The sequence below is a fragment of the Nylanderia fulva genome, unplaced genomic scaffold, assembly GCF_048542155.1.
Source record: "Nylanderia fulva isolate GAGA-0341 unplaced genomic scaffold, ASM4854215v1 Scaffold10, whole genome shotgun sequence".
Classification (NCBI taxonomy): domain Eukaryota; kingdom Metazoa; phylum Arthropoda; class Insecta; order Hymenoptera; family Formicidae; genus Nylanderia; species Nylanderia fulva.
The window spans coordinates 32,460-59,881 of record NW_028189193.1 but is presented as its reverse complement, the minus strand read 5'-3'; the positions used below and the strand labels follow the sequence as shown (position 1 = coordinate 59,881).

The 27,422-nt window shown below is 30.4% G+C and overlaps 1 protein-coding gene across 2 annotated transcripts; it reads left to right on the top strand.

The window, feature by feature from the left end:
- Positions 1-4,190: 4,190 nt before the first annotated feature.
- LOC114941002 (retinol-binding protein pinta-like) lies at positions 4,191-8,574 on the top strand. Of its 2 annotated transcripts, XM_029315819.2 has the most exons (8): positions 4,191-4,325; positions 4,470-4,639; positions 5,241-5,409; positions 5,593-5,697; positions 6,941-7,082; positions 7,539-7,649; positions 7,783-7,888; positions 8,181-8,573. In XM_029315819.2, the coding sequence occupies exons 2-8, from the start codon at positions 4,513-4,515 to the stop codon at positions 8,330-8,332; spliced, it is 912 nt and encodes a 303-aa protein (XP_029171652.1). In that variant the 5' UTR covers positions 4,191-4,325; positions 4,470-4,512; the 3' UTR covers positions 8,333-8,573. The 2 variants fall into 2 exon arrangements, with proteins under 2 accessions (XP_029171652.1, XP_085337645.1); XM_085481519.1 differs by lacking the exon at positions 4,191-4,325 and having other exon boundaries at positions 4,502-4,639; positions 8,181-8,574.
- The last annotated feature ends 18,848 nt before the right edge of the window (positions 8,575-27,422 follow it).

The window sequence follows — 27,422 nt, the reverse complement described above, 5'->3', positions numbered from 1 at the left end:
ACATGGATGTACAGGCCATGTACGTAGATTGTTGTACACGTACGGCCAATGAACATGACAGATGCGTCGTACCAACAAGACTCGGATGCTTAATGGTTGACGAGCTACTCAATCGCGTTCTCGATACGCTTGATATTCCGAGTAATTAGCGATGACCGTTACAAGTGGAGGGCATCGCTACATATTCCCATATTAATTTGATATACTTAACGGTAATTAACATCATAATTGCATCCTCACATATTACGATATAAGTTTTTCAATGTATTCACTGAAAAAACATTTGTTAACTTAACTAAAATTTTCAATTAAATATTATTTTCAGAAATAAATATTTTTATCGGCTCTCAATATAAAGAATATAAATATGCTGTTTTCTAAGTCGGACAATAGAGTCAAAGAAACGAAAAATTAATTATTCGGAACTGTATCTCAATTTGAGATCCCAAAGTTCCATATATAAATTAATCTCGAAACTTACATATAGAGAAATAGGCGCGAAAAATATAGGTCCGAAAAGTCGCTGAAGCGGGAATCGAACCAGTTCTTTTCGGACTTTTCGGACCTATATTTTTCGCGCCTATTTCTCCATATGTAAGTTTCGAGATTAATTTATATATGGAACTTTGGGATCTCAAATTGAGATACAGTTCCGAATAATTAATTTTTCGTTTCTTTGACTCTATTGTCCGACTTAGAAAACAGCATATTTAAATATTATTTTGTTAATTAAACATAAAAAATATTTATATCAAATATAATATATTAAATTTAACAAAATGTATATTTGATTTAAATACTAATATATATGTTCAATTAACAAAATAATAATTTAGTTGAAAGGTGTAGTAAAATTAACAACTCTTTTTTTTCAATGTTAGAATCTTTAATTTTAAAAATATATATTTAAAAATATATATTGTTGTTGTAATAAAATACAATAATTTTTAATACTCTAAACGTACAGTAGATGTAAATGTATAATGTTAAATATTATTTAAAAACATTTTTAAATATATTACAACAATATAATAAATTTTTTAGCAAGATGCTTCCTAAAATAAAAAGCTAAATGTGATAATTTGACATAGTCAAAATAAATGGTTGCTTAATAAATATTACGCTCAAGATAACTTCTGGAAGGTAACTTTCACTGCACAGTTGACCCAAAACTAGTTATACAAGCTTTCTAAATTTATTAAAATACAGGTTATACAGGTTTTTTAAATTTATTAAAATCGATTAGATTAGATCACAAAATTATAATTTCACATATGATTATCATAAATTATTTTATGACTTTTTTTCTCCGCTAGCAATGTTTAAAGTCACTGAAAGTTTAATCATTTAAAAAAGTAATATTTAATAGTATACATTAACTATGACCCATTTTACTAACAAAAACTTTATTTCTACAAAATTACTATCACGTTAAGCAGTCTATGTAATCTTACATCAGGCCGTATTAATCGACTTCACCAAGAAACTTCTAATTAAAAGTCTTACAGAGTAAGGTGAGATTGTATACAGGGACGATATATCTATAGACAAAGTAATGATAGCAATAAATACAGAAAAAAAGAAACCAAAAACTGTGATTCGAGTCATATTGCAGTCATTTAAGCAGCGATTTTAATTTAATAGCAACATACAATTACAATTTACATATTTGTCTTATGTATTTATTTTATGTATATAGGAATTTGTTATGTTTTATGTATTTATTTTATGTATATAGGATGTATTTTAAGCTACACAAGAACGTAGAAAATCTTATTAAACAAATATTACATGTTTTTGTCTTTTTTTAAAAATATTTGTAAGACTAGTCGACATTTTAAAAATCAACATCTTTTGCATAATCGAAATGTATAATCAATTAATATGGAAAAAAGACGCGTAAAAAAGCATGAGGCTCAAAAAGTATAAAATAATACATAAAAAATATGACCGATATAAATCTCGTAAATACATATACAACATTATAGTTTCTCTGATCGTGCTCATTTTATGTCATAAACTATCTTCACGAAAATCGTTTATTGTGCCAGTTGAACAAATATTAAAGATTAATAAAATATAAATAATTTCATTATTTGAGGATTATATTTGATATTGACTGATTTAATCGTATACATGTATACCATAATATATACAAATCATATTACTTTTCTTCTATTCCACAATACACATCTTCTATTTAGAATGGTATCCGTAAATAGAATGAAGTTTTAGTCTTGAAATTGTTATAAATGATTAAATCAAGATATATAGAGAAGAAAGAGAAAGAGAGAATACAAACTAAAAATTTAAATTTTATTTGTAATTGCTTAGAAGCGATAGAGAAAGCAATTGAAACCTATTAATTAAACAATTACATTCTGTTTCAAATCTATCTCTATTTTATTTGTGTAAATAAACATTGTAAATATTGTTACAAGCAGCAATTACAGTTAATCTGTTGTTTTTATACATATTTAGTCCAAAAATATATTGACTATTTTTAAAATATTTTTATTAAAAAACTAAAACTCGCTAAATTACTAAGCTTCTCCTATATACATAAACATTTGTTTTTTTATTTAAAACGTTACTTTTTAAATATTTTATATATTTCAAATATTTTATAATAAACATTCACATTTCTAAATAAAATATTGTATATTTAAAACAATTTTAAATGCTTCTACTAAGTGATAAGTTTATCGATTCAGTTCGCTTATAATGAGCACAATTTTATAAATATATTAGTTAGAATAAAAAATGATATAAGAATATATAAAATAATATAAGATACAATATGCGACTGGCATATTGTATCTTATATTATTTTATATATTCTTATATCATTTTTTATTCTAACTAATATATATCCATATATAAAACATTATCTTTTTTTTTTAAATAAAGCATCAAGATATTAAATACATATTCTTTTTACAATTCTATGATAAAAAAACATTTAAAATGACGTCTAAAGTAATGTCAATCGTTCACAAACAACAATTTACATTCAAATGTAATATTAAATAGTTATAAAAAAATGACGTAATGAAATATGTACATGTGCATAAACGCACCTTTTATAATGCTGCAAATAAATCTTCATAATTAAGTTTAAAAATACACTATGTAAAAAATAAATAATCCAAAATTTTTGATAAATTACACAAAATTTTTTATAGGTCAGATATCACAAAATTATGAAATAATAATACATTAAACTTACAAAAAAATTAATTGCAATATGAGTTCTAACATAAAAAAGGAATCAGTAATCAGTGAGCAGTGATCAAGGTAAAACGAAAGTATTAATAATTACAGTTATTGAATATTAATAGTTATTACACATACGGTATTACATGTTACATACACATATAATATCACATAATTAGGTAGGTATATTTACACAGTTCTTTTCATTATAATCATTTCTTTTTCTTTGATTCTAAAATTTTTTCTTTTTTTTATCTTTTCACTCTCTTTCATCGAAATTATCCGTGATCGACTTGTTGCATTCTATATCCTTCTTACTAGCATTATAAATAGATTTTTCTATGCAATTTCTATTAGCATAATTTTTACATAATTGCACTCGATGCAATATCCAGACCGATACACGCGATATTCTGCGTAGAAATAAATTGTGCACGTATATTGTGAAATTGTAGATATAGATAAAACTAAGCGAGAGCATCAAAAGCAGAAGGAAAAAATAAGAAGTATAAAAAATAACAAATAAATAACAATTAAAACAATTCATTAGACATCGCAGGATATAAAATATTGTCTTTTGTATCTTTTTTCATAATGTTTATTAACTAAAATTAATAAAATTTGAAATTGTTTAGCAATTATTTATATAATTTTAAATTAAACAATCAAATAAACAAATTTTACTGTAATTTTTAAAATATACATTTCAATCAAATAGCGATATAGTTAATATATAAATAATCTATAATTCTAATAATCTATAATAATCTATAATTGTAAAATATTAAATTTACAATTATGGAATAACAAGATTTCTTCATAAACATATATATGCGTCACTAAATAATCATACACTTTATTAAACTGAATATATTCAATGAGCTCATCTCATTAAATAGAAATAAAAAAGGCTATGAAATACAACAACGCTCCTGACAGTCAGGAATTTTAAATATGGTCAGTCGAGAACTGGCCGTCGTAACGAACAGTTGAAATAGTGTATACACACGCGTACTGTAATAACGTATACAAAAATATTTACGTGTTTAAAAAAAGACTATAAAAGAATACTTTTAAAAAATATAAAAAAATATTATTATCAATTATTTGTAAGTTTATGTTAACTATTAACATAACTCTCTAATTTATACTAAAGTATTGCTTTCAATAATCATATATGTTAAAAACAATTGCTTTCATTAATACTATTCAAATATGATTATTATATAATAAAATATTTGCAATAATTTCAGTGTCCATCTCATAATTCTGTAAAAAACAAATAATATCACGAAAATGCTTAAACTTGAAATGCCACTACTGAAAGAAGTTTTAGAAGAAGTAGGTGGAAACGAACAACTTCTAGAAGAATTATTAGATAAATTTAGATTATGGCTGAAACAGCAACTCCATCTTCCTCAAGGTTTGCATTTCAAATTTCAAAAAAATAATTTTATTTGCCAATTTATTTATATATCATCTTCAAATCTAGAAAAAACATTCCACAAATATACTAATGTATAATGAAAAATATAACTAACATATAACACATATATGCATAATTAAGTGTAATTATAAGTGTGGAGAATATATGCAAAGTATTCGGTAAGTTGATCAGAAATCAAAAATTGAATATTTGAAAAAAAAATTTTCTCTTATAATAAATATACTTGTGTTAAATATCACGATTTTTTTAATAATAGATAAATGATAATTATTTCAATACATATAAAATATGCAACATAAAAACGGAATAATAATAAACGGCAATTTTGTTTAAATGTTAATATATGTACTTATTTATATATTGCGAATGTAATGTATATTTTATTGTATATATAATACAAGAAAAAATATTGATTTTTATTACGATAGATAAATTAATATGCTACATTCCACGTATCCTTGTACATATATACATTGACAGATAGCAGGGTTCCAACGTACTTTTCATTGCATCTATTATGATTTTTTTTTTATTATGAAATCTTAGTGTACTATACCAACATTATTTTGTTTCACAGATATCTCTGAACAACGACTAAAGTACTACATATACAGTGCAAAATTTGATTTAGAAAAAGCCAAAAAACGCTTGGATTTGCATTATACTATTCGTAATCTGATGCCGGAATTTTTCTCCAATCGTGATCTAGTAACCAATAATGATTTGAGTCAAACAAGTACATATTTGTAAGTAACTACATATACATAAGTATCTGAACAGCATATCACGAGTTAATGTCGAATTCTTATTTTACATATTTTAATGATATTTAATGTAAAATATCATATCATTCAAAATTTGACAGTTGAGAGAGAGAGAAAGAAGAGAATTCATATGAAGATATCCTAATTAATATTTATTTATTTCAGACAATGGATAACTCTATCAAAATTAACACCAGAAAATCATAGAATAAATGTGTTTCGATTTATACACAATGACAGCTCTATGTTTGATATACATGCAAGTATAAAGTACGTATAATGTCTAAGTTAAACATAGTGTACATATAATAAATATGTATATAACAACGGTATATAGATATGTATGTAGTAAAACGATCAGTATTAATAATATGGCGTTCCGAAATTCATTACCAGTACTGAAAATCTATAGTTTACTTCATATACATATATTGTAGATTTTCAGTACTGGCAGCGAGTTTTGGAATACGGCTATGATAAAACAATTTTTTCTTTTACAAATACTTTTTCTTCTAGCGTGTAAATATAGGTATATATATATTTTCTCATAATATTTTCTTTACAAAATTTATGAATTATCGGATCTTATCATGTATTTTCACGATCACGCATAAACAAAAAAAAATTATGTACAAATTACAAGATGTAAAAGTAAACTTTAAAGAAACTAAAAATTTACAAGATAATATAATTATCATATCATAAAAATATAAAATAAAAAAGAATATAATTGAATTTTTTGCGGCACTACAAACGTGGCATGACTTTCCAAATTATTGTGATTTACGCGATAATATAATTCTCACTACTGACGAAATTATTATTTAATGTTATTATGCCGCGATTTCAGTTTAAGCACTTTCACAAAGCGTTATCCAGCCGATTACTCTCGGATCTCTCGCTTTATTCCGCACAATCTTTGAAATCTTTTTTTCCGGTCTATATTTCCTCTCTCCCTCTCTCCCCGTGCAAGTTAAGTATGCAAACCCCCTTCTCTTGTGCTTGCTATTATCGATAATGAGATAGAAACAAGATACCTTCACGCCCTGCTCTTTCCTCTACTACTACAGTTCCACTATTCTGAACAATGCATATCGAGAGAAAAAGCTAAAATCGATAGCTTCGGTAAAACGCGATGAAAAAAGAAAATGCATAAAAAATCTGTTGCTACTTTTTGTTCGTGCGTATTCTTCTAATATATCGGGATAAGATATTTATCATTTCAGTCAAATAAAGCAATTTAAGACGAATTATATTTATCAGATTTGATAAGCAACGATTAATTGTTGATATTTTTATACAACTAGTTTATATATATATATACATATATATATATATATATATATATATATATATATAATATTTTTTATATATAATACGTATGTGTATATATATATATATATATATATATACATAGAATAATATATATCTATAAAATTATTCGTCTTTGTAAATTAAGATATCAAGATGGAATCAAGAAATATACTATTATATACTATTTTAAATATTACAGATATTGCTCTATGATATTTGAGACACGTATAGAGGAAGATATAGTTAATTGCGACGTTATTATTTATGATTGTAGCAATTTAACTGTCAATCATATTATAAAATATACACCAACTATATTAAAAAAAACGGATCTTATGTTGGTAAGAAATTATTTATTTTACTATATACATAATATACAGGGTGTCCCAGAATTACCGTATCACACGTTAATGGGGGATTCCTGAGGCGATTTGGAGACGATTTTTCCTCAACAAAAATGTCTAGACACCAATAATTTTCGAGTTATAAATGATTGAAAATAAAAGCTTTTTTGTAAGCCTTGTAAAAATAAATTATTAACAAAACTACATTTTTTAGTTAATTTCAGGTAAAATTTACTTTAATAGAATTTTAATTTAAGGCTTAGTTACAAAGATACATGATTTCAAAAATTGAGAACATTAAAAAAATGATGACCTTTCTCGACATTTTCGCTGAGGAAAAATCGTCTCCAAATCGCTTCAGGAATCTCCCATTAACGTGTGATACAGTAATTCTGGGACATCCTGTATACTTTGTAAAAATTAATTTTTATTATTCTATCAATTTATTTATAGGAATCATTTGGTACAAGAATCAAAGCACTTTATATGATAAATGCACCAAGTTTTATCAATTTATTAGTATCAATGATTAAAACAGTGATGAAAGCAAAGCTTATAGACAGAGTAAGTATAGATTAAAATTCAATTGATATTATAAAAATTTTTGCGTAATTATTACATAATTTTTATATTTTGTATGTATGAATTGAAATGGAATAATATAATTAAATAATAATTTTAATTACGATTATTTTAGATACATGTTTATACATCTGGAGCAGAGTCATTATACGGGATTATACCAAGGCATCTTTTACCAATAGAATATGGCGGTGAACAATCATCAATAAATATTATTTCAGGTACAATATTGTTTTTGAAAAATGCATATGTGTAGTATTATTGACATCTCGAATTTTCATATTTAAAGCGATATGTAAAAAATTAGAAAATAAATGATAATATTTCATTTAAATATATATTTATATATAGTAAAAAAAATATGTTTTCTTTAATCATTATGTATTTGAATATTAATTATTTATTTTTGGTGACAAACTTGTTTAATTAATTATTAAGAATTTAAATTTAATAATCTGTAACTGTTCATAATTTAAATATTGAAGAATATTTCAAGTTTTTATGATATTTCAGATATGTGGCAAGCAAAATTGAAAGAACGAAGAAAATGGTTTCTGGAGCAAGAAAATGTTAAAGTTAATGAATCTCTTCGATCAAATTCTGTAATAAATCCAGATGATCTGTTTGGAGTTTCAGGAACATTTAGAAAATTAAACATTGACTAATGTAATATGTTTTTGTATATACATTATATTTACTTTTTATTTTATCAATGGATATTATATACACACACATACATATACATATGTACATTCACACAAATAATTACATATATGGTAGTGTAAAGAATTCTCAAAAATATCCATTAATAAAATAAAAGTAAATAAATGATAATGATATAAAAAAATAAAAAATTACGCTAAGACTCGTTTATAAATTATAATCAAACAATAAAATAAATAGGCCTTTTGAGCTGAATAATTACGAAATTAAAAGATTCTTTATTACAACATATGCAAATAATACATAAAACTTAAAATTTTATCATAAACAATAAAATAAAAAATATGTGATAATACATCTGATACACCACTTAAAGAACCATTACATAACGTATTAACGTTTCAACAGTACAACTGTCTTTTTCACTACAAAAAATCCTCCGAAATAATAAAGAAACTGAAAATAAAGAAATTTTTAAATTCAGTTTCTTTATTTTCAGTTTCTTTATTATTTCGGAGGATTTTTTGTAGTGAAAAAGACAGTTGTACTGTCGAAACGTTAATACGTTATGTAATGGTTCTTTAAGTGGTGTATCAGATGTATTATCACATATTTTTTATTTTATTGTTTATGATAAAATTTTAAGTTTTATGTATTATTTGCATATGTTGTAATAAAAAATCTTTTAATTTCGTAATTATTCAGCTCAAAAGGCCTATTTATTTTATTGTTTGATTGTAATTTATAAACGAGCCTTAGCGTAATTTTTTATTTTTTTATATCATTATCATTTATTTACTTTTTATTTTATTAATAATAAAGAAACTGAAAATAAAGAAATTTTTAAATTCAGTTTCTTTATTATTTCGAAGGATTTTTTGTAGTGAAGAAGACAGTTGTACTGTCGAAACGTTTACACGGTATGGTTCTTTAAGTGGTGTATCAGGTGTATTATCACATATTTTTTATTTTATTGTTTATGATAAAATTTTAAGTTTTATGTATTATTTGCATATGATGTAATAAAAAATCTTTTAATTTCGTAATTATTCGGCTCAAAAGTTGGCCTATTTATTGTATTGTTTGATTGTAAAAAGTAAATAATCTTATTAACATATTGCTACGTAGAAAATAAAAATTATAGCATACAATAGAATATTTAGACACTATCATAACAAATGATAAATAAATGCCAAATTAAAATTACACACAAAAATGGTGTTATAATATACACATATATTTTAGTAATAATGTTTCAGAGATGTTGAAAGACGAATTACGATTACATATATACATAATATGTTATATGGCAATATTTGTAAGAATTTTCTTAAGCGTCTCTCTTTCTTCTTAAAAAAATTATTTCTTTAAAAACTTATGGTTGGAAAGCAATGTCTATAACTACGAACAAATATCCTCTTGTGCTACTTCCTATCTTTAATAACCAAATATTGAATCTTTTAACCGTAGGCCGTAGACTATTTTATTGTCAACCAATTGTCATAAATAGTAGAGAGACAAATGTTCGATAAAACGCAATCGAACATGTAGTCCAAGACTATCGATGCTGTCGACTATATTTCGATAGCGAGACAAGGGCAGCATTGTCGAGAGTGAAAGGGGATTGTATGTTATAGGTGTGTTCAAGTCCTGAGGGAGCAGACAGTGAGGTCAGAAGCACGATAATAGGGATAATAAATGGCCTTGGACCGCCCTTTGCAATTCACCCTTGGCCCGCGTTGAAACCTTTCGAAGGACATATACCACGCTGAAACCGCAATTTTCGCATATATCGGCTTTTATTAATAGATACTATCAATTTGTTACTGCGTGTCTTTACACGCATAATTGTATTGTACATATCGTAATGTCATTTCTAAAATATTTAAAAAAATAAACTTAATGTGCAGTATTAATAAAAATGTTACGATAAAATTCGTTCATTAATAAAACATTTCACACACACAGACACTCTTACATACATATATTTGTATGTAAAGCAGGTTATGTAATAGATAAAGAGCACATTTATGTCAACAGTGAGTCACAAAAATAGCAGTGATTCATGAAACATAATGCATATATTAAGAATATCTGTAATATTTTCTTTTTGATTAATAAAAATTAATTCTAAAGATGCGTAGAAATAAATTTTTTAGAAACCGCATATTCTTATTCAAGCATCTCTTCCTTTATATACTTTAATATTAATTAAAATAAAAAATGTATACTTTTTAAAGAAAAAATTCAAAATTATTTTACAAAATATTCAACATGATAAATCTGGAGCAAAAAATCATACATACATAATTTTTGCTTATTACAAAAACATTTATATAATCTGCTCTACACACACATATATATATATATATAATATTTTACATAAATATTCTCTTTTTCACACAATTAAGAAACACAATACAACGGTATTCTGCTGCATAATTAATAGTTAGAAACCAATAGTCGTTGTGTCTCTGCAAAGCATTGTCTCGTTTACAAAAGGGCAAAGGATACTGCGAATGGCTGAAAAGTCAGATTATCATACAATCTGTAGCTACTTATTTTCAATTTCCAGCAGAAGAAAGGGATAGAAGTTGTTCTTATCTTGCGCCAATCCGTGAAGACTTACACCGACTCTGCGGGTATCGCAAAATCTCTCTAAATGGAAATTCGCTGTAGCGAAGTTTCCTCGTTTTCCTATATGCCTCAACACGTTGTCCCTGGTAGACTGATGAGCATGCACACGGAAAAGATTCCGCTTGCTCGTCACTGCGTAGAAAGGGATCGAGATAATTCCTGAGAATTTCGCACATTGTTCTGTCGAATTAAAATAGTCGTTTGTTAAGGCAGTAATATCGAAAAGAACCGTATCATCTGAAATTAATATTGCGAACACATAACGTAATTTTTTCCTATAAAAATTAACTCAACAGTGCATATCTGTAAAATTTGTAATTATATTTGTTTATACATCTTTCAACTTCTTAGTTAACATTAATTTCAAAAATCTTGTATCTAAAAATCTGCGAGCTATATTCGTTATTTGACTATATGTTCTTTTTATTTACATGACCATGAATAAATTTTCTATCAAGTTATCACTTACCAATAATCTGATAAAAATTGTTTTGGTTGCCAATAAATATATTCTCATGTATATATTAATAATTAAAATTATTTTTTTCTAAAGATAATAATGTAATTTTCTTTTTTGATATATGTATGAAGAGATTATATATATAGACAGCCGTTATTAAAAACAAAATTAATTTTGAATTACTAACAAAAAATAAAGTATTAAAAATATAAAAACAGATAACATGTGTTTAATTGCAAAAAGAAGTAAGCTATTGTAACTATGTGCATATTTTCTAAAATAACAACAATAGCTTCGTCAATACAATGTATAGCTCGCAGATAAAAAAGAAAACAGTAAATATTGCAATACACGTAACAACCTCGAAGCATATATTCTATCTCTAATTAGACTTGGACTATATACACAGACATGTCAAAGAATGTACGTTAGTTGACGTAGGACGTAGACGACCATATTGATCGATGAAATAATCGATGCAGCTGGAAATTAATTCCAACCATTGCTGTAGAATGTCAAATTATCGTCAATCATATGATAATGAAACCATTATATAATAAAATTCAATATATTCACATATTATGTTTATATTTTCCTTTGTAAAATAAATCTAAGTCTGACATAATTTATTGCGAAAGTAAATCATCTCAGCTTTTTACGCTTCGTAACTCGGGATGACATCGACGTCAAAATCTAAAGGATCCGTGACTTGCGCACCAGTTATCCCTTTGGAAATACAGAACCATATATTCCCGGATAGGTCACAAAGGAGCACCGAATACAGAGCGTTGAAAAAGCAATTGCTGCTATCCGTGCTTTGGATAAGGAAGAATTCCTTCGTATAGTTGTCATAAAAGTGCAGTGTGTTGTAGGCGAATATTCTGCACGCTATTTCCCTCCTCGGTGCAGTCTCGTCTGCATAGTAAAATTCACTTACTAAAATGTCCGAGAGCTTGCATGAGAAAAATCTTGCGAAGTTACCGATGAATAATGGATCCCCTATTTCGGCAACGAGGTCTAAGGACGAAGCTTTCAAAGACAGTATGCATCGCTGATTTCTCCTCGAATATATTCATTCAGATGTGTTATGTCATAGGATAATGTTTTTACATCAATGTCATAAATGTCTTATCGCTATTGCATTATTAGTTTGTTGCGAGATTTTCTTCTCTCACGGGTAACATATGCCAGTCTTTTTTCTAGAAATGTGTCGTCATGTTTTACATAACTTACTATCGTATATAATGAAAGTCTTGATTTTATTATATCAATGTCAAATTATTATATCAAAGTACAAAATGCGATTAAAAAATGCAAAACTAAAATTGGAAATTATGTCTTATATCCTCTTTATTACGTCTTATAACTTATTGAAATTATTATCTAGAATAAGCAAAAGCATGGTAAAATAAGCTGAAAAAATGCCGTAAAATGTTGGATTATAACAGTAATGGTAAAGTAAATATATTGTACTAATTATGTGTATAATACTATAAATGTGTGGCTGTATTATCCTACTATATTCGATATTATTTTAATTAATTGTCGTTTCTAAATATTATCAGCTATCGCTGAAAATTAAATCTGGTTTTACATCCAGATTTTAGTTTACATAAACTAGTACTAAACATTATCTTAATCTTTAAGTAGAAATAACTAAACAAAAGTAATTTGCTAAAAGTAGTTGTGTCAACAATGCAATTTTAAACTTTACTTCAAGCAGCCAATCGTAAAATTTTATAAGTATACTTTCACTCGCCACAAATATATCTACAAGATTTATATCGCCTAAAAAAATAAGACGTTCTAATCTTATAAAAACAAGATAATTAATGAAATGATAATCACTGCAAAATAATAGAATCATCTATTAAAAAATTATAATGCTCTCATATACCTTTTCGAAGTTTTTTATATGTAGAGAGAAATTATTTTTAATGAAACTAATATAATAATAGAATCAGACACATGTATTATACATATGTTACATTTAATTATATATGAATTAGTCTACAAACAAGAGAGCTTTACAAAGCTTTCATCTGTTTGTGAAAAAAAAATCAGCAGAACTAATATCACATAAAAATGATAATAAATTTAATAAATGTACATATATATTTCACGTTATGTAATATATTGTAAGAAAAACTCTCTCGCGGAGCTCTCATCCGAAATATCGTAAAATGTGTCGATTTCGTATTCACCTCGCGATAGCCTCGCGCCGCGCGAAATACGATCGTTCGCTAACAAAGCTTTAGCAGGCAAAGGTGAAATCGATAAATTCCGATCGGCGCCGTATTAGATGGTCCGCGCAAGCGCGTACGCCAAACGGGGAATTTAAAAAATTGCACCCCTAGAAAGAATTCGTCGCATTGGATAAAGTTGTTCTCCGTCGCGGCCGGTCGCAATCACGATATCGTATCTCGTAAGGGATGTTCCGTCCGTTTTAGCCCGGTCGCGCAAATGCACCGTGCACCGTGCACCGAGCTACGAACGATCGCGTGCACGCGTGGCGAATGACCGGCGATGAATCCGCCCTGCGGACGGCTGAGTGCAGCGTGACAAGGGTAGGTGGGACATAATTCAGTTTTACGAGAACCGCGCCGCTACGTCTGCGTTATTTATATAAAAGCGCCGTGAAAACTCGCCGAATCGCGAACTGAATCCATCGTTCTATTTATTATCGTCGACCTCGTTGTTGCACGTACTCCTGTAGCGCCTGTCTACCCTCCGCCAACGCGGCCACGATCTCTTTACTCGCGCACATCGAGACGATCGTTCTTTTTCTCTGCGTCTTTTGCTCACCATTGCGCCAAGTCCGCGACGGCTTAACAAGGAATTATTTATTGGGCAAGTTTCTTCGCGAGAAAGAAACTTCTGCTGCCGCAGCGGTGGAACATATGCGGTGAAAATATGTATATACTATATATATATATATAGTATATGTAATATATATCGGTTCGATTAAGTGGTCAGCAAACGATAATGCATGGCAGATGGACGATTTTGAGCACAATTATTTACAAACTCGTAATTTATATTACTAAATCATATAGATATACTTTATGTTATTGCTGCTTTTTCATTAAAATATATAATTACCCTATTTACTATTTTAAAATATGATGACAAAGAAGCAGGAGTTTAATTTATAAAAAATTTAAGAATTATATAGTAACGTATCATATAATAAATGCTATTTGATTAGATATTATGTGATTAATATTATGAATATATATATATATATATATATATATTATTCATATAGTATGTATCTATGTGTGTATATATATATATATATATATATATATATATATATATATATATTATGCAGAATGTAATTTTGCTCCGATTTTAGGGTTGAAAATGTTATTTGCGACCATGTTAGTGGGAACAGTACAAGTAATGCTATGCACTCGTCAATGACGCATTGCACTATAATGTATCACATTCTATAATCAATGAATATAATATCAAAATGTTCTCCTATTGAGCGAACATCACATTTTGATATAATCGCATGGATGCACACCGCTAGGAAATTCTATATTATCCTTTCCTACATAATAATGCTCTAATTAAACAAAACGTATCATCAATTGTAGAAATTATTAACAATATATAGGACAATAATTTATAATCGAGAAAGAACACGCGAATGCCAGATTATAAATTCCCTAAAGATTCCTAGAAAATGAATCTCTCTTCGAATGAATTATAATGAGTAATGTAATCTATATACACATTTTATTTGCTGAAAAATGACAATTAACGACTATAATTCTATAATTTAATAAAGTAAATAAGTACGTATCATAAAATATAGAAGGTTGACAACAGATTCACGAGTAAGTAATTTAAAGTATTTAATTAATACTCCCTACTAAGGCTATGTTTCATTTTTAATTTCTCCGCCAGATGTAATAGTAGTCCTTATTGAGTTATAAAAACTTAATATTTTGCTTAATATCACAGATGTCGACGATACGTAAGGAACTAATGGCAAATAACGAACGCAATTTAGAACCATAACGGTATGCCTGTCCAATTTAGATTTAATCCCATTTTAAATGTCCGCATTATCCGAAATTATACATATAATTAAAGTCCGGATTGGTGGAAAAAAGATTCTCCGTTTTGAAATAATTCATTCCCCGTAAAGATATTCTACTGCATTGTATAATTTTTTGCTTGATACAAATTAATTATTGATTTTTCAAAAAATATCAAATTCTACATTTATTATTCGATAATTATTTTTCCCCTCCCCTCCTCTCTCTCTCTCTTCTCTCTTTTTCTCTTTCTTTGCAACAAATTATATTACTAGTTTAAAAGTTTCTAAAGTTATTATATCAAAGTTATAATTTGCTTGCAAATTATTATTTCTTCTTACGTATTCAAATTAAATGTGTACTGTAGCGAATTTATTATACACACTTTCACTAGAAATTCTAAAGAAAGGGCGGTAACCTAGTAACGTAGGTCAAGCTCCTTGAGCTCAACAACTATGCTAAAACTTCATCGTGAATCAATGAAGCGATGGCAGGTAATGACGCTCGACGGAGTTCAGCTCTTCATTGCCAGCAGCACCTATCCTCCTCTCTCTCACTCTCTCTCTCTCTCTCTCTCAAGAGTATACCGTCCATCCTGTGTCGGCCTCACCATGAAATCCACTTTGATGCTATTGCTGAAGCTGAGTACCATTCTCGATTCGAGCTCCGAGATGTCTTAGATATTAACAAACCAATTTCTACAATTTCAGGAGAGACTTATCGACTCCCATGCATAAAAAAGCGAAAATTACGATTCCCAATACGATCATCAACGAGAAAGAAAAAGCAAAAAAAATGTATCGTGATACTTAGCATTCTCAACTGACAAGCTAACAATTTCGATATAACGTATATTGAAAAACGCGTACATTGTTACATTCATTTCATTCGCTTTTATTCACTTGTATTTTTTTTTTTTTTTTTAACTTTTTGTATACTGGTTCGGCGTAAACGATCATATCTCCAATCATTTTTCTGTACTACCGCATTAACTTTAGACACTGATGCTTTTCTTTCATTGTGTGTTCGGTGACGATAAAGACGAAAACCATTATTGTCTTCCTTTGTCACACCTATCGATTGACACGATTCAGTCAGCGAAATCGACTTCCACTTCGTTTGGCTGGATAAAAATGTACAGATAATAAAATTTGACTCATAAAACAAAAGAGAATCAGGTTGTAAGTTTTTTTTTATAATTTTAATAATATTCTCAAAATCAATCTAAATATGTTGCATTAAAATGTTAATATACTTATATCATATAATTAATATACTTATATGTGAAATAATAATATAAAATATATAATTAAAATTGAAAAAATCTCTCTCTCTCTCTTCTAAACAAAATTCCTAATTTAGAAATCTTATAGTCTTCAGGAAACATTTACTATTATGAAGCAATCATAACGTGAATGCATATTCTGCAAAATATCGACTACGCGTAGCTTTTTTACAAACCATCGTGCATGCAGACAACGAGAAAGAGTTGAACGATAACGAGCACGCGTAACATGAATATATTTTTTTATTTTTAAAACTTTTTCCATTCTCTGCAACACATACGCAACGAGGAACTATATGTATATCGAGCTCATACGGTCATTTCAAGCAAGTTATTATGCTTTTTATTCGCATTTTCTTTATCCCCCACACATATTTTAAGCTCGCTTTTAATAATAATTTTACTGGTGGTTTTAAATACAAATACGATTTTTAATGAATGTTTTTATAGGATTGCAAATCAAGAAATCAAGTCTTTAAAAAAGAATAAATTGTATGTGTGGACCATCGGTGATAACGATACAACATAGCTCCCGTAAATAATTATTTGAATTTTATGCAATTTTCAAAATAGCGTTTTTCATTATTCGTGCAAAGGGAACAATTTAATTTTCCACGAATTGAATATAACAATAACTAACTTTACAAATATGTATACAAATTCAACAAAAAAAATTAACATAACTTTATCAATCAACAAATATTTGTCTTATTAATCCAAATTAACTCATGTTACAAATAAACAAAAATGCAAACATGTATTCCAATAATAACAAAGTAGGACTGCACATTATTTGACTTAATAAATGTAAAATCCTGCATAAGCATAATGACACGTTTCATGAAAGGTTGAATTATTAACGGCTAATACCGCGCTACGATAGGTTTCACTATTTTCGGTCTGGTCACGGGTTTCTTAGCCATGCCGCTCGTTATCATGCAAATTAATTCCGACGATCAAGCCATCGCGTTACACTATACTATGAGCAAGCAAAAAATAGATCACTTAACCTGCAGGAAAATTGGTCATTTAGCTACTTTTAAATTAGTCGATAAACTACATATTTGCTTTTAATCATTCGCGATGTGTACTTTCATACTAATTTTCTTTACAATTATCACGTTATATGTGACTAATATGATAAATCGCATCTGCCAGAATTTCTGCTTCTTATTATACTTATATTGTAAAATATTTCAAAATTTATATGTTATAACCCGCAACAGTAAATAAACGTAATGCATTCAATGAAAATAACGCAGTCTTTTTTAATAAGCAGAAAATAGAGTGTCTTTTGTAATAAGCAGAATTAATTTTTTAATATAAGCGCAGAAAATTTAAAAATTAAAAAATCTACTAACTATTCGTTACGCAAATGACAATGATTATGTTCGCAAAATCCGGGCATACACGTCACGTTAATCGACAAGAAAATCCTACTCCAATTTAACCCCGACGAAAGGGATGCTCTGGTAAAAGTTGCAATTAATCACGAGTTACGCGCTGATCTTTCCAGCGAGGACATAAATTAGCGCCGACATGGCGATTTAAGCGGCTTAATTGCTACATATCCAATAAAAAATGCAGGCTGTCCGCTAACTCGCTGCGATAGACTATCTAGAATATGTGCGAAAAAATTTGCCCCATATTTTTACATATGTTCTCTAGTTGTTCATAATCTTGCTAATATCCGAAAAAGTAATTTTATCATAAATGAACATTTTTCTTCATAATGAATACTTGATTAATAACTCATTTCGAGAAAATCTAAATGAGAATGTTGCACTAAAACACTTCATTTTTATGTATAATAAATCATAAGAGATGAAAAAAATGATATGTGTATAAAACAGTGTAAAAAATTGAATTCGCCGATGTTTTTTCTTCAACAAAGGTACATACTTTATAGTCTGGTTTTCTTCCATTTTTGATTTCCTTATAAGCGTCAATTGATACATAACTAAAATTAGAATGATAAGATTATTTGATTTACTCAAATCACGAATACATTCGAATTACAAATGTAAAAGTTCGAAAGATTTTATTCGCGATTAATTTTGGAAGTAAATGTCTCGCGAGATCACGTACAACTCGTAGTGATTCGGAAAACTTTGATTTTTCCGATTAAAGGGACAATAGAGACGATATCTCGAGTAGCGCTCCCGTGGGCAACGAAGGGAAGAAAACGTGCAGACTTGCCTTCTGCTTCAGAGTCGCGACGCGGTCCTTTACTGATCGACCGTTTCCGGTTTCAGAATATAATGCAAGTCGCGTAGCTCCCGGAAAATGAGTCCGCCTTTCTCGTTCTCTGATTGGAAAACTACGAATTGCTTCCTGCGAACGATGGATGCCCGCGACAAAACTGGAGCGGAGACTGGAATGCGCTCGTCAAGAAATCGTGGAAAGATGTGTCAACTGTTCCATACAAAAAAAAAAGAAACTCTTCGACGTATGTTCTTCATTGAACGAATCGAGCGATTAAAGTTAAATATTTTTTAGCTAAACTAAAATATATAGATAAGTTTATAATATATTTTTATTTCTGATTTTTGTCTTTACGACGAGAAATCTTACATCGTGTATATCGAACCGTTACATCGATACGATCAGAGAATTTAGTTGGAGAAAATCACGGCCTAATGATACCATATACCTTAAATCACAAGATCGCTCGTCCGCGCCGAACTCTTTAAGAGTTTCCTTTAACGGTATTGAGTGCGGAGTATCTCCGGTAGCGCGATCCGAGTTATGACCTGCCTCAACGCAAGACCACTTTTCCACGAGAGATTCTTTTTTCTCTATTGGCAAGAACTTTTATGGTTGACCTTATCGCCTCCCCTTAGCTTACACGCGGAAATAAAAAGTGGGAGGAAGCCAGACTAAAGTGAACGACACCTCTGACGAAGGGGAAAAAATGAATATTGCCGTTGAATTTAAGCAGAAGTATCTTTTGACCTGAGTCACCTCTATCGATCACGCAACATTCTAATAGAGAACACACGAGGGAGTTAAGTTATAATATAACATGTATATAATTTTGCTGCATTTACTGAACGTGAACTTTGTTACGAAGTACACGCAGCAATCTGCATCTCATCAATTCCACTAATACTCCAAGCTTAATATACACGTTAACATCATGTATTTTGTTTCCAGTATGTCAGCGACTATTTACATATGTCAACATGGCGCGGAGGGTAATTCGTTTAGTCGAGGGATCCTTTCACAGTCTGTAACGACAGAGCTTATTTAATTTCTCCACATGTTTATTTCCTACAATTTTTTCATTCAAAAAAAATCTCATATAGAATTCAATCTTCTAAGTACTGCCGCTTATTACAAGTTTGTCACAATACTGTCTTCGAACGAACAACACACTGAACTAACAATGAATACAATGAAGAAAAGAAATGCGAGTAGTAAATACAACGAAACTGGGACGGATACGAAAAATCTAAAAGTACCGACGCCAGCTTAAAATATCGCCCGACGAAGATCCCGGCAGGACCTTCGACCTATCGCCGTGAATAACATCTCTTCTTGGGCTCTCCTTTACTTTACGCGACACTGTGTTTTTTATCCCCATCCCGAGTATATCGACATACAGTAACCGTAATGCTCCGATCTTACGATCTAAAGCGAGCATCCGCGCGAATTACAAAAGCTTTCTAATTTATTATTCTCAGCTTGACTTTTCTATTCTGACGATCGTGAAATTATATGAGAATGTATTTCCTGTCCGTTATTGTTCTGCACATTTTTTTAGCACACCCATTGTCTACTTGAGATACTATCAGAAATGGATTTTCGAAAGTTTCCTACGAAAGTACGAATATATATATATGATGCGCAAATATGTCAATTATTATTACATCAAAAACTAATCTTTGGGTTCTCATCGAAATATTCTTATTAGAAGATAATATATTTTATCCCTAATAAAGAACGAAACACAACAAATGCGAATAAAATTTTTTATTTATTAGAATAAATAATCAATTGTATGACTATACTATATAACTCACACATTTCTGATAATTTATTCAATAAATGAAATCCTTTATAATCAATTATTCTCTGTAAAGCAAGCAAATAGGGAGATCTATGTTGTACATAATGTAATATTACAAGCATAATGGTTTGATTATTTTATCGCTAATGCAAATCGGCGTAAGCACAAAGGCATATTGCGTCTGCTTGAAGCCGTTGTGACAGAATAACAGTTTGTAATAGCCTTTAAACGACAGACATTATTTATAATATAGTAACACATATTTGATGATATTCAAAATTGTATATACATAGCAATCGAGATAGTAAGGTAGTAAATGTAAGACAGACACGAATGTGTACTGTACACGTTTGAGCACGTACGTATCGCAGAAAAGAGATCTTTAGCGCAATGTCGTGAAAGTAATGCTCGATTCTCTTTCTCGTAGAAAATTCGTTTTCTCTTTTATCTGACTTATCTACGCTTGTTCTTTATATCGAGCACTCTTTACAATCCATCGACGATCTTTTTAACTTTTCCCCCTTTTTGTATCGCCACTTCCTCATACTCGCCTCTTGCAATAGCACATCTTACCTTCAAGGTCCTTTGATACCTCTTATTCGCCTAATAAAATGAAAGCGTACCCTTGTTCCACGGTTGAAATCGACTTTCGCGATGAAATCACGATCACAACGGAGTCGACGCAAGTCCTTTTTGTAAGCGGACATTCCGTAGGCAAATAAGATTACGACGACAGGACTTCAGACAACTTTGAACTCTGCACAAAGTGCGAAATGTGGAGCGACATGGTCGTCAATAATCAAATAATTGTATTATTCTTACTTGAATCGTGTCATATATTCTATTCTGTTTTCTATATTTCTTATAATTTTTTTAAATGATGTAAAAATACAAATTTTTTAAATTGTTATTTTATCTGAAATAATAATGCATTATCATATTATAAAATTACAAACATACAAACTCCACATTTTACAACGAAAGACTGCGTATCTGAGATTCTCGACCTTTCCAAAAATAAACTAAAACTGTTCAATTTTTTAATCCTCAGAAATGTGTCAGTACACGAAACTAGGCGAATATCGTCTCGTTTCATGAACTCACCTTCTGTTTCTGATCCGACATTCGGTATCCCCATTGATCCTGGTCAATCCTTCATTCAGATACGCAATCCCGATACGCCGAGATATCCAGGATGCCTTATGGACAGACTGATCCTGACACACGATGCACATTACACAAGGGAATCGCACGAACTGATCTGCACCTCCTATATAGTCTTCATCTACGTTGCGCTCTTTCAACGCGGAATATGTCACTTTAAAAGACGTCCAGAAAACTCAATTTTCACAAATCACGCTCCTACTGTCAAAGAAAGCGTTTCTTCCACTAACACAAAAGTTAAAATAATAATAGACTATATAAAAGATATCTCTGAATTATGAATTTATTGCCAATTCATTACAATGCAATTAATTAAAAAAAAAAAAAAGAACTTCCTATACTTTTATATTAATTTACTTATGTGCAAAAAAAAGGTAATGCATCGAAATATTGATATATGTACAAAAAATTCTGAAACACGCGCTGCTTCGGTTTCACTCGGTAAAATTACAAGTAGGAGAAAATCGCGAAACACATTGTAGAGAAAATCGATAAACAGATAAAAAGTTTCATCGGCTGTTGTGCAAGCCGAAATAAAGTGCTCCGTCACGAGTATTGCCGTGGAACACGCCGGTGCGTGTTTCGCGAATTTAGAAAACTCTTTCACGTTCGAAGTTTGAAGTTTTGCTGTCGTTTTTGCTGTCGCAACCGCAGCCGCCGGCCTACGCTTTAGCTTCTGAAACCGCTCATTCTACGCGAGCCTGTTTCTTGCCATCGTGCAAACATAGCCGCAGCTGTGTTCCTGGATATAAAAGCGAAAGAATTGGTTTTTACGAGCGGAACACTTCTAGAATACTTGAGCAGAATAACCCCTGCGAAGCTTCACCTTGGTACTTATGCACCTGTCGCACGTTCATTATCCGACCGACTTTTCTCCGCAGATCGTGATTCTTAACGATTATACGACATTAATTTTTATAAAAATGGGAATTTTATGAAGACAAATAGCTCGTAAAAATATGAGGAATAAGAGAATATAAAATATAGTGCCCATACCATTAACAATAAATGTACGAAATGTACGAAATTATTGACAAACTCGCAACGTGTTGGTACGTGTAATATTTATTTAATTGGACGCGCGTCGCGTAAAATGTTCAAATACTGTTTACTAAAATCTTGACTTCAATAGAAAATGAAATTCTATGTGCTATCGATTTTGTCTCAGTCTCAGGATTCGCTTCTTGTCACGCGGTAGCCGGAACTAAACGATCCTACTACAATGGAATGAAATCGCGCTCATTTGTATCGATCCTGCGAACAACCATTCGCTGCAAGGACAAAGCGTATCTCGCTTTAATCGAACAAAGTACTGCCGCGATTTCCCTCCTACCCAGTGTTAGATCTTCGACGGAACTTCGTGCCGATTGCAATGCAACGGACGATGGACTTCGAATGGAATGGATTGTCACGCAAGTGTATGAATGGGATGAATTGTCATGCAAGTATATGAATGCAATATTCACTAACGTCAAAGGGAATTATGTATATTATTAGTTTCAAATGCATCATTAATTTATATTGTCTCGGATACAATATAGCGCATGAAATATTTAATGTAGTTATATTTCAAAGTGTTTAAAGTTTTATCGCGATTTATTTCGAACGCTTCGCGTTGCCAAGAAAGTTCTTCACAAGATCAGTACATGTATCTCTTCTACAACATTATCATATTTGTAACTATAATAATAATTCTAGATATTTTTTGTTTCTGAAACGATATTGTATATTAAAGTTTTGATCGTGTTTTGCTCTTCCTATCTCAGAAAGCATTACAAATGAGCAAATTTCCGTCCCATTGTCAAATCAAAATATAATTCTCGGCAAAAAAATATAACTTTTCAAAGAGACAAATGCGCGGTTCTTAAGCACATCATTTGAAGGGCCGATATTGTCAACGGCCCTGAATTGCGATAGTGGGTTACGTCAGAGTAAACTGAGGAGGAGATAAGCCGTTAATCCATTACCGGTTAATTGAAGTGAATATAGAGGATTCTCACCCTGCCGCTTCCGTCTACGACTACATTTGCGGCGGATGCAAGAAGCCCGAGAAGTTAATTTCTAAAACAAAGAGTAAGTATTATTATTATCGTAGCAGCGGATAAACAGGGACGAGCACCCGAGAAGTGACAGAGAGAGAGTTTGAAGGGCGACGGTAAACGCTGCGCGGGAAAGAGAGTATAGGATCTCCAATTGCTATCCGTTCCTCTGCCCTTTTCCTCCCTTTCTACCTCTTCCCAATTAAAACTTATAAACTCCAACAGTCTCTCTGTAGCGATACCAGTTTTGCTTTTTTTCGACCTGCATCTGCCTATCTCTCTTTTTTTTTTTGCCTTGCGAAACATTTCTCGCAGACTCGCGACCAAATTTAACGCTCAGACTCTACCGAGCTCGTTATAGTTGTTTAACTTTAATTGCGCGACTGATAGGATAGCGCGGCCGCCGTTTCAGCTATTTCGGTTTACGGAAAAACAATTTACAACTAACGATAAAAAGGGCACATCGAAAAAAAGCTAATTCCGGATATCCGAATATCGCCGCGAGAAAATTTTTATTTGACGATTAACGATTAATTGACAACAACTGTCATTAATTTGTTTCTCGCGGCAAATAAGCTAAACAATTTAGAACAATTGTACATTCTAAAGTAGTAGTTGTTAAGTTGGAATCATGTTCAACAATCTCGAAAAATTAATCCTAAATGCATAAATAAACATTCGAAATCCATATACATTACAAAAACATATTATATAACAGGATTAAATAATCCATATAACACTTACTTTCATTATAAAGCTTTAAAAAGTGATTTGCAATTTTATTGAAAAAGAAATAAAACTCGCGATCTTATTTCGTGAGATTATATCGCCCCTTTTGCAAAAACATCTGAGACTCCCATGGTCGTCATAAAATACTCTTTACTACTCGCTTAATGCCGTTTAGGTTTAGGTTGGAAGAACGATACTCGGTAGTCATGGCACGTCATGAAGAACCTTTAACTTTCTCCTTCATCTTCGCCTCCTCGATCTTATCCCGATTTTATGAAACAATATGTAACTTTGTCCAACGTTACAACGTTTCTCTATATTTATGGTAAGCGAATTTATCTCGATTCTGTCGTAAAGGAAAGGTATAGCGAAAACGAATCGAAAGGTAGAAATTTATATTGGACCTATCTTCACTTCTATCTTTTCACTCGAAATTTACCACTCGTTCAGAAAACAACAGAGAAATGTGATAGAATACGGTTTCAACGTAGAATCTAAACTCATATCTTTTATGAAAGAGCAAGCGACACAATTAAAGTGATCATCTCGATCACTTTGCAAAAATAATTTTATTTTACCTCTGCAAGCGAACTAAATTTTAATATATATATATATATATATATATATATATATATAAAAAGCACAAAAATATGTTGTAAAAATGATTTTAATGATATCTTTATGAGACCAAGCTTACATTTAATTAGAAACTTAACTCTCTGTTAAGTGTTTCTGTGTGTCTACGCATGTTGTATATTACTAGTTATTACTAATTCCTATTCAGTTTTAGCTCTGTTTTACGTATCTCTTCGAGCTGATCAAAAATTTAAACATGTACAACAAAATATAGAGAATAAATCCATATCACTGCTAATTCCGAAAGCTAGCAAAAAGATTTGATTTATAGTCGCATAATTAACAAAAGGAGCTGAAACAAGTAAAGCGGCTCTATTAATTCGAACGTCTCAAAGACAATCTCCTATCCTTGCACAGCGCATTGGAGTAATTGTTAGTAGTAACGATATATCTCGGCTTCAGGTATGTGAGAATAACAGCGTCTATGTGCATCTAGCCAGGGGGATGCTTAATTAAACGTTCGTGTTAATTGCTGGGACTCCGCGTCAACCCTCGACCCGCGCAATTCCAACGCTATGCAGGAAGAACTTCCGGTTTCCATCGGTACTAAATGGAGTGGCACACACGTACAGTCATACCTCGTGACGTATATCACTACAGCGCCTTGCATTATTTTCAAGAAATGCACGTGCCGTGATTTAATGCTTAATTAAAACATCGCTTATCTCGTCGCATCGAGTCGTACATTTAGCGAGACGTAATCTGCCGTATTACTTTTTTTTTCCATTCGAGATTCATTTCACGCATTTTTATCGAAAAACAAAGTAAAAACCAAAATTTAATTTCGAACCAGCAATAAGAATCAGAATGAATGCGCGAACAAAATTTTTCAGGATTGAGAATAATTTCTGCAATACACTGTGCTTCCGTTGTTTTAAATTAAAATATTAGAAAATGAGAACGATAATAATGTTACTTTTTATAACAGAATATTAAAGTTTTAGACAATATAAAGCAGGAAAAACGCTGATACTAAACGGATAATAAACGCAGCAATCAAATATTTGATTACCGGCTATAATATCGTAATTCAATTTCACCCGGTATACCATAAATTGCATTAAAATACAGAGTAAAATTTTCAAACAGAAACGCGAAACATAATTTTATCAGGATTAACCTTGATGATAAAGTATCCGCATATGTTGGATGTATTTAATAGATAGTACATTTTTGTTACACGTTCATACAGAAATGCATACGATGCACTTTCGTATTTCATCCGTTTTTATTATTATCGATATATTATCGACTCTCTCGGATGTTTTCGCTATGATCTGCGATTCTTTTATCCGCGATGCGGAATCGACAACTCAAAGATTAGCACTGTTTCGCGATTAAACAATCGGCCATGTTCTCACGCGTATTCATAGACGCGTGCATAAACGTAGATGCACGCGTATAACTAGACGAGGGCAAAGTCCATAGTCAAACAGCGAGCGTTAGGCGGAACGACAATAAATTAAGCTCAGTCGGAACTGGAAATTGAATCAAACGCGGTAATCTCTAACGCAATTGATTCCGGCATGCAAACACCTCTCGAACATGGAAGGGTACCGCGGATAGGACGATTGTCGAGGATAAGAGAGCATAGGGACGGAGGGGAATAGAAATATGTATCGATCGATCTATCGATATATACCATAATGATTATACTAATACCGCAGGTCCTCGAGTTTCTCTTTCTCTCTCTTTGTGCCCGGATGGTATTTCATCATCATCTATCTCGCTACCATTTATAAATAGCTCTTTACAGATAGTTGTTATTGAATATCGAATAACGATAGAAATTAGTGTGGTATATATCTATCGGAACATAATATAGTTCATAATAAACTTGTAATTGTTGCAATATATAGATTCGATGAAGCACACCGAGAAATTTAAAATCAATTGAATTTTTATTAAACCGTGTTTGGGATTACAGTTTCGAAAGTCTCTCTTTTTTCGATATCTATAAAATACACACACACACACACACACACACACACATATATATATATATATATATATATATGTGTGTGTATTTTATAGAAGATATCGAAAAAATAGAGACTTTCAAAACTATAATCACAAAC